The 13,844-nt window shown below is 37.9% G+C and overlaps 1 protein-coding gene across 2 annotated transcripts in view; it reads right to left on the reverse strand.

Annotated features, from left to right (window-relative positions):
• The window catches only part of CWF19L2 (CWF19 like cell cycle control factor 2), a 139,982-nt gene extending 126,717 nt beyond the window's left edge, over positions 1 to 13,265 (reverse strand). For both annotated transcript variants that reach the window (XM_070384286.1, XM_070384285.1), the window contains exons 1-3: positions 13,137 to 13,265; positions 10,843 to 10,953; positions 9,999 to 10,118 (exon numbers count right to left, since the gene is read on the reverse strand). In XM_070384286.1, coding sequence (XP_070240387.1) covers positions 9,999 to 10,118; positions 10,843 to 10,953; positions 13,137 to 13,229 — 324 coding nt within the window. In that variant the 5' untranslated portion in view covers positions 13,230 to 13,265. The remainder of the gene's footprint in view (positions 1 to 9,998; positions 10,119 to 10,842; positions 10,954 to 13,136) is intronic.
• Positions 13,266 to 13,844: the final 579 nt, after the last annotated feature.

Below are 13,844 nucleotides of genomic sequence, written 5' to 3' on the forward strand. Positions count from 1 at the left end.
GATTTGGGAGAATGGCATTGAAACATGTATAATATCATATATGAAACGAGTCGCCAGTCCAGGTTCGATGCATGATACTGGATGCTTGGGGCTGGTGCACTGGGATGACCCAGAGGGATGGTATGGGGAGGGAGGAGGGAGGAGGGTTCAGGATGGGGAACACATGTATACCTGTGGCAGATTTCATGTTGATATATGGCAAAACCAATACAATATTGTAAAGTTAAAAAAAAAAAAAAAAAAAAAAAAAATTTTTTAAAGATATACCATGAAAGCAAAAATAGTAACACAACTAAAAAGGCTTTATTAACATGAGACAGAAGTAGGCCTTAAAGAAGAATATTATCAGAAATAAAGAGGAACATTTCATGATATTATAATCATCAATTCATCAACAAGATATAACTATCCTAAAAGTGTATTTACCTAACAAGAGTTCAAAATACATGAGGTAAAACTGACAAAATCCGAAGAAGAAAAAGACAAATTCACAACACAGAGATTTTACACTATGAATAAACTTTCTCCCAAGTTGACATTCACAGAACACTACAACTATGTATATTCAGTATACAACTGAATATACATACGTTTCAATTATACAAGAAATTTTCACCAAGATAGAGCATAGGCTAAGCCATAAACTCAGCCTCATAATTTTTTTAAAAAACTATAAGTTATACATAGTATGTTTTATGACAACTGAATTAAATTTGAAGCCAGAAACAAAAATGAAATGGGTTAAATCCACAAATTACTGGAAAAATTTAAAACTCATATACAGTCTGTAAGTTTAAAAAATAACAGTCAATTAGAAAATATTTTGAAAAGGATGACGATGAAAATATAACACCAAAATCAGTTACATGGAGATATAACAGTGCTAGGAGAAAAATCTGTAGATTATAAATACTCAATTAGAAAATAAGAAATGTTTAGAATGAAAGAACTATGTACCCACTTCAGGAAGTTAGAAAAAGAAAAGGAAATACAAAATATATAATAGAAAGAAATGGAAATAGAAAGACAACGGAAATCAACAGAATGTACACAAATGGAAAAATCAATGAAACTAAAAGGCAATTCTTTGAAAAAGATGATTAATAAAATTGATAAGCCTAAAACTATACTGACCAAGAAAACAAAGAAAAAATAGAAATAGCTAAAATCAGGAATGAAAGGAGGGAACGTAAATTCAACAATTTAGATGACATAAACAAATTCCTTGCAAATCTAAATTACCGTAACTCAAGAATAAAGAGAAAACATTTAATACAGATTTTAACAGAATTAAATTTGCACTTTAAGCATCCCACAAAGAAAACACTAGGCCCAAACAGTCTGACTAGTAAGCTTTAACAATCATTCAAGGAAGAAGCCACTCCAATCTTAACACAAACTTTTCTACAAACAGAAGAAAAGGGAATTTTTTTCTAATTCATATGTGAGGCCAGGATTCCCTTAACACTAAAACCCAATATCCCTCATAAACACTGATGCAAAACTTCTCAACCAACTGTGGGCAAATCAAATCATAAAGAAACATATTCAGTAAAATTCAAATGTAAATATATATAAATAAAATATTTTATAAAGAAAAATGACCAAACAGTGTTTATCCCAGGAATTCAGCTTCCTGTTACATTAAAAAAGTTAACCTATGTAATTCTTCATGTTAACAGAATAAAAGAGAAAAATCATGATTACATTAATAGATGTGTAAAAGTAATTTGACAAAATCCAATGCTTATTCGATACACCAACTCTTAGGAAAAAATTAAAATAGAGAAGAATTTACTTAATCTAAAAGGGCATACATGAAAAGCCCACAGCTAACATCATGCTTTCAGGTGAAAGATACTTTCCACTTAAGGAACAGGTAAGGAGGTCCAGCCTCATCACTTCTATTGAACACTATACTGAAGTCCTAGCTAGTGAAATAAAATATTAACAAATGAGGTAAAAGGCATAGAGATTGGAAAGAAAAAAAAAGTGTCTTTACTCACACATAACACAATCATATACTAAGAAATCAACCAAAAAAAGCTAACACTAGTACTTGTGAATTTAGGAAGGTGACAAGATACAGGCAAATATGCAAGAATCTATTGTAAAGACATATACTAGCTGCCAATACAAGAAAAACAAAATTTATTTTTAATTCCATTTCCAACAGCACTCCAAGAAAATAAAATATAAAAATATAGCAAAAGATGATAGTAAGACCTCTACACTGAAAATATCAGAAAACTGTGAGAGAAATTTTTAAAAACTTTGAAAGATATACCATATGCATGATTGGTTGCATGACTCTATTTTAAGATATTAATTGTCTCAAAATCAATCTATTGATGCAAAACAATTCCAATCAAAACATCAGTAGCCACTTTTGCTGAAAATGATAAGTGATTATAAAATTTACTTTAAAAATGCAAATACCCTAGAGTACCAAAACACTTTTTAAAAAGAACAAAATCATAGAACTTACACTACTTTATTCTAAGACTTACCCTAGAATTGCCGTAATTAAGACCAAGGAGAGACATGCAAGTCAACGGAACAGAAGAGTCTAGAAATTATCCCACAAATATATATGCTCAATTGTATTTAAAACACAGGAGCCTAAGTAATTTAACAGAGAAAGGTTAGCCTTCTCAACAAATGATGCTGGAACATGTGGAAATTCATATGGAAAAAAATTAAACTTTGACACTTACTACATACCATTAACAAAAATTACTCAAAATGAATTACTGACAAAAAAGCCAAAGCTACAAAATTTCTTGAAAAAAACAAAGGAAAAAATCTTCACAACCTTGAGATGTACAAAAGTTAGGACATCAAAAGCAGTAATGAGGAGAAATTAATGGTAAAAGAACATAATTGATAAACTGGAGTTCATAAAAGAAAACAGAATGGCCAATAAAGATTTAAATAAATGCTCCACATCATTGATCTTCAAGGAAATATCACATGAAATAACTACACACAGTAGGATGGCTAGAAAACTACAAAGACTGAATATTCCAAGTGCTCTTCAAGATGCAGAATAACTGGAACTCTTATAAACTGCTGGAAGGAGTATAAAATGGTCCAAACACTTTGGAAAACAATGGTATTTTTCCAAGAGAAAAACATGTCCACAAAAAGACTTGTAAACATTCACAGTAGCTTTATTCAGTGTTTTTTAGTTACTAAGTTGGGCCCAACTCTTTGCAATCCCATGGACTATGGCTCACTAGGCTCCTCTGCCCATGGGATTTCACAGCAAGAATACCCCCATCTATTTGCCATGAAGTGATGGGACCAGATGCCATGATCTTAGTTTTCTGAATGTTGAACTTTAAGCCAATGTTTTCACTCTCCTCTTTCAGTTTCAAGAGGCTCTTTACTTCTTCACTTTCTGCCTTAAGCGTGGTGTCATCTGCATATCTGAGGTTATTGATATTTCTCCCAGTAATCTTGATTCTAGCTTGTGCTTCATCCAGGCTGGCATTTCGCATGATGTACTCTGCATGTAAGTTAAATAAGCAGGGTGACAATACACAGCCTTAATGTACTTCTTTCCCAATTTGGAACCAGTCAATTGTTCCATATCTGGTCCTAACTGTTGCTTCTTGACCGGCATATACAGGAGGCAGGTCAGCTGGTCTGGTATTCCCATCTCTTTAAGAATTTTCCAGTTTGTTGTGATCCACACAGTCAAAGGCTTTAGCATAGTCAATGAAGCAGAAGTAGATGTTTTTCTGAAATTCTCTTGCTTTTCCTATGATCCAATGTAAGTTGGCAATTTGATCTCTGGTTCCTCTGCCTTTTCTAAACCCAGCTTGAACATCTGGAACTTCTCGGTTCATGTACTGTTGAAACCCAGCTTGGAGAATTTTCAGCATTACTTTGCAAGCAAGTGAGAGGAATGCAATTGCACACTGGTTTTAACATTATTGCCTTTCTTTGGGATCAAATGAAAACTGACCTTTTCCAGTCCTGTGGCCACTACTAAGTTTTCCAAATTTGCTGGCATATTAGTCATATTAGCCACAAACTAAAAAACAACTCAAATGACTCTGAACAGATAAAATAGACAAGCAAATTATGGTATATCTACATACTGTAATATAGCAAAAAAGAGAAAAGAAATACTGATACATGCAATCACTTGAGTTGCAAAAATGTAACGTCAAGCCAAAGAATCACAACATAAAAAAGACTGTATTATAGTCGACCCTTGAACAGTGTGGGGCTTAGAGGTGCCTACCCTCTGTGCAGTGGAAAACGAACATGTAACTTTACAGTTGGCCATCCGTATCTACAGGTCCACATCTGCAGACTTAACCAACCAACTGTGGATTATGTAGTACTATAGTATATATTTCTCAAAAAAGATCCACATATAAATGCACCTATACAATCCAAACTGATGTTGTTCAAGAATTAACCATATATGAATATTTATGCTGCTGCTGTGTTATGCTTCGGAGAAGGCAATGGAAACCCACTCCACTCTTGCCTGGAAAATCCCATGAACGGAAGAGCCTGGTAGGCTGCAGTCCATGCGGTCACGAAGAGTTGGACACAATTGAGTGACTTCACTTTCACTTTCCACTTTCATGCATTGGAGAAGGAAATAGCAACCCACTCCAGTGTTCTTGGCTGGAGAATCCCAGGGATGGTGGAGCCTGGTGGGCTGCCATCTATGGGGTCGCACAGAGTCAGACACGACTGAAGCGACTTAGCAGCAGCAGCAGCAGCAGCTGTGTTATGCTTAGTCGCTCAGTCATATCTCACTCTTTGTGACCTCATGGACTGTAGCCCGTCAGACTCCTCTGTCCATGGGCTTCTCTAAGCAAGAACACTAGAGTGGGCTGCTGTGCCCTCCTCCAGGGGATCTTTCCAACCCAGAAATCGAACCAGGGTCTCCCGCATTGCAGGCGGATTCTTTACCACCTAAGCTACCGGGGAAGCCCATGTGAATATTTATATGGAATCCCAATATAGGGAAAACAAATCTATAGAGTGATAAAGCAGACTTATCGTTGGCCAGAGAGGAGGAAGAACTGATTGCAAAGAGCCATGAGGAACTTTATGGGGAATGGAAATGCTCTATACCTTAACTGATAGGGCTAACCAGATATAAGAATTAAACAGTAGACTTATTAGAGGATTATTTTATTATTTATAAATTATACCTCAGCAAAACTGATTTTAAAAGTTAAAAAAAAAAAATCAAGAGACTGTGACAGTCAAGACATGCTTTCCAGTCTCACATGGATCTTCAAGGGTTCCCATTTGCTTCTATTACTACCTAAGCAAAGTTGTTTCAAATCTACACAATTTCCTCAATCCCTCTATCCTACTTCTACTCTCAAGTTGTCTTCTCATATGATGATTTTACCTTCCACTTCATAAAGGAAACAGAACATCAAGCATAAATACCATCAATAATCTGTTTGCTTTATTTATCTGCTACTTCCTCTTCATTTATCTGTGTTTATGTACATCTTTATTACTTCCCTGCTAAGAAGTACATCTTTATTACTTTCCTGCTAAGAAGACAAGGTGCTCCTCCTTCCATTAAGATTACCCCTTCCTCTGAAACCTTGCTCACCCAAATGCATCATTCTCAAGAATATCTAAGCCTGTCTCCATAAAACATTTTCTCAAAAAGAGTTCCCAACCAACCTGATTCCCCAAACCTTTCCTTTCACTGTCAGTGTAAATTTTTCTTTACTTCTTCAGTCAACCTCAATGTGATGTGGGCACTGAGCATTCATTCAAATTACTCTCTGTAAGGTATGTTACACAACTTTAAAGGCAGTACAAATGTGCATGCTATATGTGGCAACAATAACAACAACAATAGAACAACAACAATAAAAAGAAAACAAAGAATGGGACAGTGAGTCTCTGATAAAGGGAAGCAAGTGCCCTTAATCAAATGGCATAAATGATTAGTCACCCTGACACATATATCCCAGGGGATGGGGATTCTTAACAGCTGTGATACTTGTGTAAATTTCTGATAGTTTTATAAACTCCACTGAAATAAACAACTTTGTGTATAAATTTCTTATTGAAGAGAAGATCAGTTTTATCAGATTCTCAATGAAGTCAGCAACTCAATCCCACAATTGTGGAAACATTACCCCTATTTTGCTTTTCCTTTAAGATTTTCCAACTCCCTTTGTCCTGAGCTATATTCAAAAGAATTTTATTTTCTATATAATATTCCTACCATTACAAAACATGCTGGATACTTGATAAAACTATCCAGCTGTATTTCTCACTGTGAATGAAGATGTTTCATTCTCACTGTAAAGAACAACTCTCACTGTAAAGCTGTAAAGAACAACACTGCATAGGAACCTGGAATGTTAGGCCCATGAATCAAGGTAAATTAGATGTGATCAAGAAGAAGATGGCAAGAGTAAACATCAACATCTTAGGAATCAGTGAACTAAAATGGACGAGGATGGGAGAATTAAATTCAGATGACCACTGTATCTACTACTGTGGGGAAGAATTCCTTACAAGAAATGGAGTAGCCCTGAGTCAAAAAAAGAATCTGAAATGCAGTACTTGGGTACAACCTCGAAAATGACAGAACAATCTAAGTTCATTTCCAAGACAAACCATTCAACATCACAGTAATTCAAGTCTATGCCCCAACAACTGATGCTGAAGAACGTGAAGCTGACCAGTTCTATGAAGACCTACACCACCTTCTAAAACTAATACCAAAAAAAAAGAGATGCTCTTTTCCTCACAGAGGATTGGAATGCAAAAGCAGCAAATCAAGAGATACCCGGAGTAACAGGCAAGTTTGGCCTTGGAGTAAAAAATGAAGCAGGGCAAAGGCTAACAGTTTTCTCAAGAACACAACAGTAATACCAAACCATTTTCCAACAACCCAAGACACAATTCTACACATGGAGATCATCAGATGATCAAGACCTAAAGCAGATTGATATATTCTTAGCAGCTGAAGACGGAGAAGTCATCAAAAGTCAGTCAGCAAAACAGGACCTGGAGCTGACTGTGGCTCTAAGCTCCTCATTGCAAAATTCAGGTTTAAATTGAAGAAAGTAGAGAAAACCATTAGGCCATTCGGGTATGATCTAAATCAAATCCCTTATGATTATACAGTGGATGTGACAAATAGATTTAAAAGATTATATCTGGTAAAGAGAGTGCCTAAAGAACTATGGATGGAGGTTCATAACATTGTACAGGAGGCAGTGACTAAAACCATCCCAAAGAAAAACAAATACAAGAAGGCAAAGTGGTTATCTGAGGAAGCTTTACAAATAGCTGAAGAAAGAAAAGAAGGGAAAGGCAAGAGAAAGGGAAAGATACACCTAACTGAATGCAGAGCTCCAGAGAATAGCAAGGAGATATAAGGCCTTCTTAAATGAACAATGCAAAGAAACGGAAGAAAACAATCAAATGGGAAAGACTAGAAATCTCTTCAAGAAAACTGGAGATATTAAGGGACATTTCATGCAAGAATGGACATAATAAAGGACAGGAACAGTCAAGATCTAACAGAAGCAGAAGAAATTAAGAAGAGGTGCCAAGAATACACAGAAGAACTGCACAAAAAAGGGTCTCAATGACCCACATAAGCACGATGGTATGGTCACTCACCTAGAACCCAACGTCCGGGAGCATGATGTCAAGTGGGCCTTAGGAGGCATCACTACAAAGATAGTAGAGATGACGGAATTCCAGCTGAGCTACTTTCAAATGATAAAAAATGATATTGAAAAGGTGTTGCACTCAACATGTCAGCAAATCTGGAAAACTCAGTAGTAGCCACAAGACTGAAAAAGGTCTGTTTTCATTCCAATCCCAAATAACAGCAATGCCAAAGAATGTTCAAATTACCATACAATTGCACTCATTTCATATGCTAGCAGAATTATGCTCAAAATCCTTCAAACCAGGCTTTAGTAGTATGTGAACTGAGAACTTCTAGATATACAAACTGCATTTAGAAAAGGCAGAGGAACCAGAAATCAAACTGCCAACATTTGTTGGATCGTAGAAAAAGCAAGAGAATTGCAAAAAAATATCTGCTTCATTGACTACACTAAAGCCTTTGAATTTGTGGATCACAACAAACTGTGGACAACTCTTAAAGAGATGGAAATACCAAACCATCTTATCTGTCTCCTGAGAAACCTGTATGGGAGTCAAGAAGCAACAGTCAGAACCAGACATGGAACAATGGACTGGTTCAAAATTGGGAAAGGAGACCGACAAGGCTGTATACTGTCACTCTGCTTATTTAAATTAAATGCAGAGTACATCATGTGAAACACCAGGCTGGATGAATCACAAGCTGGCATCAAGACTACTGGGATCAACATCAACAACCTCAGATATGCACATGGCATATCTGCCACTTTAATGACAGAAAGTAAAGGGGATCTAAAGAGCCTCCTGATGAGGGTGAAAAAGGAGAGTGAAAAAGCTGGCTTGAAACTCAACATGAAAAAAACTAAGACTGTAGCATCCGGTCCCATCATTTCATGGCAAATAGAAGGGTGAAAACTGGTAGCAATGACAAAATTTATTTTCTTGAGCTCCAAAATCAGCACAGATGGTGACTGTGGCCATGAAATTAAAAGATGTTTGCTCCTTGGTAGGAAAGCTATGACAAATCTCAGAAGTACATTAAAAAGCAGAGATATCACTTTGCTGACAAAGGTCCATATAGTCAAAGCTATGGTTTTCCCAGTAGTCATGTCCAAATACGAGAGCTGGACCATAAAGAAGGCTAAGCACCAAAGAATTGGTACTTTCAAATTGTGGTGCTAGAGAAGATTCTTGAGAGTCCTTTGGACTGCAAGGAGATCAAACCAGCCACTCCTAAAGGAAATCAACCCTGAACTGGAAGGACTGTTGCTGAAGCTGAAGCTCCAATACTTCAGCCACCTAATTCAAAGAGTCAACTCATTGGAAAAGAACTTGATACTGGCAAAGACTGAAGGCAAAAGGAGAAGGGGGCAGCACAGGATGAGACAGTCAGATGGCATCAACAACTCAATGGATATGAATGTGAGCAAACTCCAGGACATAGTGGAGGACAGAGTCTGGTGTGCTGTAGTCCATGGAGTAGCAAAGAGTCGGATATGACTTAGCGACTAAAACAACATTCTTATATAAAACAAGCTTTCGTGAGCCAATTATCATCTCAGGGCATACTGCCAAAATTTAATTTCTGAAACTACAAGAGGGCCAGACTGGACTGACTTTTTGGAGTCCAGTCTGGCCCTCTCATGAAGACTCATCTGTATAATCCTCTGAAGAGCATACCTAGGAGTGCAATTATCACTAAACACCTCCAGCTCATCTCATTAAGCACCACATACTTTTCTCTTCCTGAAAATAACCATGAGGGTTTGCCTTGCTTTCCTTTCTTTTGTGAGTCCTCTCATCCAAAACCTGGCTAGAGACACAACAGATCCAGCATTCTCTTCCTTTCTGTCCCAAAGATAAATATACAAATACAACCCATTTTAAACACTTAATTGTTAATGTCTATGAAAAACAAACTGAGGTAACAAACTGAAAAGTCTTGGTACTCTTTCCCTTATTTTATGGTACTATTTTTACTCCCCTTTCACTCTTTCCTGTTTCTCCTAATTTTCCAACTGCTTCTACTTAAAATCCTTTACTTGCTGTCTGCCTTCTCAGTATTGGTATTCTTCCTTCTTTTCAGTTTCCCAAGGCAATTCATCCATTTTAATGGCTTTAAACAGCAATGACTCTCCAATCGTATCTTGATCCTCTAGCCCTTATCTAAAACCTAAGATCCATATTTCTACCATTTCCTGTACACCTCCAAGTAGATGACTCCCAAGCATTTTCTTGGGAGTGTACCTTCACTAGTAATATTTCCTAAGTTCTCACATGTATTTTAGGTCCCCATATGTTGCTCCTTTACATACAATATTCTCAAGTAGCTTCTTTGGTTAGTTTTAGCACATACTTACTGATGAACTGTCGGTTGACTCATTTTTTTCACACTTTTGTTTCTTGCTCTTTTTTTTCTTCTCTTTCTTTACTTTTTTTGAATGCTTGTCTTTTTTCTTCTTTTTCTTCACACGGTCTTCCTATAAATAATCAGTTTGAAGAGGCAAGAATTTAGTTTTAGCTTACTTTAAAAAGTAAGTATTTTGAGGAAAAGATCTATGTCCTAAAACACTTTAAATCTTTCATGAGAGGAGACAAGGAATATGATTAAATAAATAGCTTCTTCTAAAAAATTGTGACATGCTTCTATAATATATGCACTACTAATAAACCATATAACTAAAATTTCTTGGAAAAATACAAGGAAAGTTTAAATTTATTTGTAAATATATTGACAGACAGATATAATCAAACATATATATGAAAACACAGTGTGTATATATCTCCTTCAACGAGCCCAAGAGAATTTATAGATTATGAACCACATGAAATCTAACAAGACAGCATAAACTGTGGGAAGAGAAAGCAAGAATTGAGACATCCCCCTTTAAAAAAAAAAAGCATCACATTAAGTTTAAAACACATAACACTTTAGATCCATAAACTTAACACAAGTGGACTGGAAACTTGGATCTAAGCTTTCTACCAGCCAACTCAACTAATACAATCTTTCCAATATCATGTCCAAAATATTAATATATACTACTCTAGCCAGAGAGACAAATATTCAGTACTGTCAACTATGTGGTATTCATTCTGTAACTTGTAAAAAAGAGTTTATAAACTTGTTCTTCCAGTATTAACTTGAATAAGTGCAAAAAAAAAAAAAATAAGCTTACACCAAGTAAGGCTGCTAGTATTTACCTGTGAGATTTGTTCAACTCTCTTAATCACATCAGGTAGCATCCATGTTTCCTCACCCCGAAGTCGTTTCAGTTCTTTACGCCTTTCTTCCTTTTCAAAATTGGCTTTAGCCTAAATCCGTGAAAAAAATAAAAATTAACAATTGACCCACCTACTTCTCACCAAAAAAGCAAAACAGAAACCTCCCCCACTTTCATGTAAGGCTCACCACAATTTGCTTCTATCAAAGTCTGTGTGCATGTGTAGTAAGACACTTCAGTCATGACAGACTCTTTGCAACCCCATGGACTGTAGCTTGTCAGGCTCCTCTGTCCATGGAATTCTCCTCACAAGAATACTGGAGCGGATTGTCATGCCCTCCTCCAGAGCATCTCCCCAAACCTTGGGACTGAATCCGCATCTCTTACATCTCCTGCACTGGCAGGTGGGTTCTTTACCACTACCACCACCTGGGAAGCCCCTACCAAAGTGTAAGAAAGATTAAAAACAACAAATTCTCCTTCCACATTACCAACTGCATTATCAGTTAGCAATCACTAGTGAAATGAGCCGGACTTCCCTGGTAGCTCAGCTAGTAAAGAATCCGCCTGCATGTGGAAGACCTGGATTCAATCCCTGAGTTTGGAAGATCCCCTGAAGGAGGGCATGGCAATCCACTCCAGTATTCCTGCCTGGAGAACCTCACGGACAGAGGAGCTGGGTGGACTACAGACCATAGGGTCACAAACAGTCAGACACGACTGCAAGAGGAAGCAAAGCACAGTACAGTGAAATGAGCCACCAAGCAAGGACAGAATCTTGGGACCTACTGTAGACCTCTTCCTCTCCCCTAAGCTCCCTACCTCAAAAATGACTTGAATCTCTTTTCCCTTCGCTATCCCACTGATAGTGCCTGATACTTCTGTAACTGTTAGGAGACTGACCTCCATACCTTCGGTCTGCAACGTCCATAATCCTCTACCCACACCCTCAAAATGCTTCAAAAAGAATCACCTTTCTAAAAACAAATGATCATATTGATAAGTTTTTATCATTCAAAAACAGTCAAACTAAGTAACAGCTTCCTAAGAAGCTGTTCCTGCCTTTTCATTTTCTCCCCAAATTTCAAAGCTAGGATTGGTCCTTCTCAAAATTCTATACATAGCTATACTATAAAATTTATAATAGTTTACAAATCCACTCCCTCCAAAAACTGCCTGAAATATCAGAGACAAGGATGAAGGATATTTATTATACACATATATTACATATGCTGAAATCAGGGACCACCAACCTTTCACTTCTGTAAGACTTATTGCCCTTTTCTTCCCCTGTAAAATCTGACTGCAGTCATTATAACTTCTCCTTCCTGTCTCCTATACCGGTTCCTTATTTGCATTTAATAGAGAAGGAAATGGCAACCCACTCCAGTGTTCTTGCCTGGAGAATCCCAGGGACGGGGGAGCCTGGTGGGCTGCCGTCTGTGGGGTCGCACAGAGTCGGACACGACTGAAGCGACTTAGCAGCAGCAGCAGCAGCATTTAAATGTGTTTTAAACGGTTATAGCTTAAAACAGATAAAATAATGATCATCACTTGTTTCACCTTACATTGTTCTCTAACTACAACTTTTCCCCTTCACACTTCTTTTCCCCTGCCACACTTCTCACATCTTATGAGCTAAGTCAATAGTACAGTTTACTTCCTCCCTTCCTTATTTTACCTCTACTCATTTCAATCTTAATGAAAAACACGTTTCTCAACTTTTTCGAGGGGCTAAATTTTTTAGATCTCTGTCTCAATCGCTGTTTGGTTCAGTACGGGTTTGCAATAAGCCGGATAACTGACACAAATAACTTAAAAGGAGAACGAAAGGATCTACTCTAACGTGCCTCACACGAGTTTCTGAAAACGGAAATTTTCATTTCAGATATAGCATGAGGGAGGACTCAAGCTGTAAGATATGCAGGGAAAATAGTGGGGTCCCTCGAAAGTGCGCAGCACAGGTGATCAGGTGCTAGAAATGTCAAGCACGGATGCTTTTAAAGATAAGGAACGTCAGAGGAAAGAAAAGAAGTTTTCTGGAAAAGAATATGAGCAACTGGAGCCTTCCAGAGCATCTAAGAGGCAAAGGATACCCAATAGTGTGTGAGCATCCCAAAGGAAAACATCTATCCCCACACAACTAGATAAGGTAAGATACTAAGGAAATGAATCAAGAAAGGGTGCGGGGAGGCAGGAGAGCTAGACGCCTAACTCCCAGAAGGCCTCCACCGGCAATTCTAAATGATTCCCAAAGCCTCAAAACTGAGGTACCTGGCGCAACACCTCGCTCCTGGCACTTCGAATCTGTTCCTTACGCTCTTCGACGCTACTCTCACTTTCAAATCTAACCCCGGCAGCCGCCATAGTTGTTGTCGTAAAGCTAGGAAGCCGGCACAAAAATCTCGGTTTACGACTGTCGTAATTCAGTAAACAAACCGGGACTTCCGACTAGAGGGAGGAGGGAATCTGCGCCACCAAAAGAGCATGCGCAAACTGTTGCTTATTATTTCGGTTAATATCTAACCCTTAGGTTCGGAGAAGGCAATGGCACTCAACTCCAGTACTCTTGCCTGTAAAATCCATGGACACAAGAGCTAAGTAGGCTGCAGTTCATGGGGTCGCTGGGAGTCGGACACGACTAAGCCACTTCACTTTCACTTTTTACTTTCATGCATTGGAGGAGGTGGCAATCCACTCCAGTGTTCTTGCCTGGACAATACCAGTGGCGGAGAAGCCTGGTGGGATGCCGTCTCTGGGGTCGCACAGAGTCGGACACGACTGAAGCGACTTAGCAGCAGCAGTAGCAATAGGTTTGCAAGAAACAGAAGGTTAAAGTCAAGGAGTTACCCTGAACAGGACTTGTGTCAGCGTACATTTATTACGCAGTTTGCACGGGACTGACGCCATTTCACAGCTGAAGTCGTGTCGTGTCCGCTCAGTCGTGTCCGTAGGATTTTCCATGTGATTTTCCAGGCAAGA

This window comes from Bos mutus, chromosome 15 (genome assembly GCF_027580195.1).
Source record: "Bos mutus isolate GX-2022 chromosome 15, NWIPB_WYAK_1.1, whole genome shotgun sequence".
In the NCBI taxonomy this organism is placed as follows: domain Eukaryota; kingdom Metazoa; phylum Chordata; class Mammalia; order Artiodactyla; family Bovidae; genus Bos; species Bos mutus.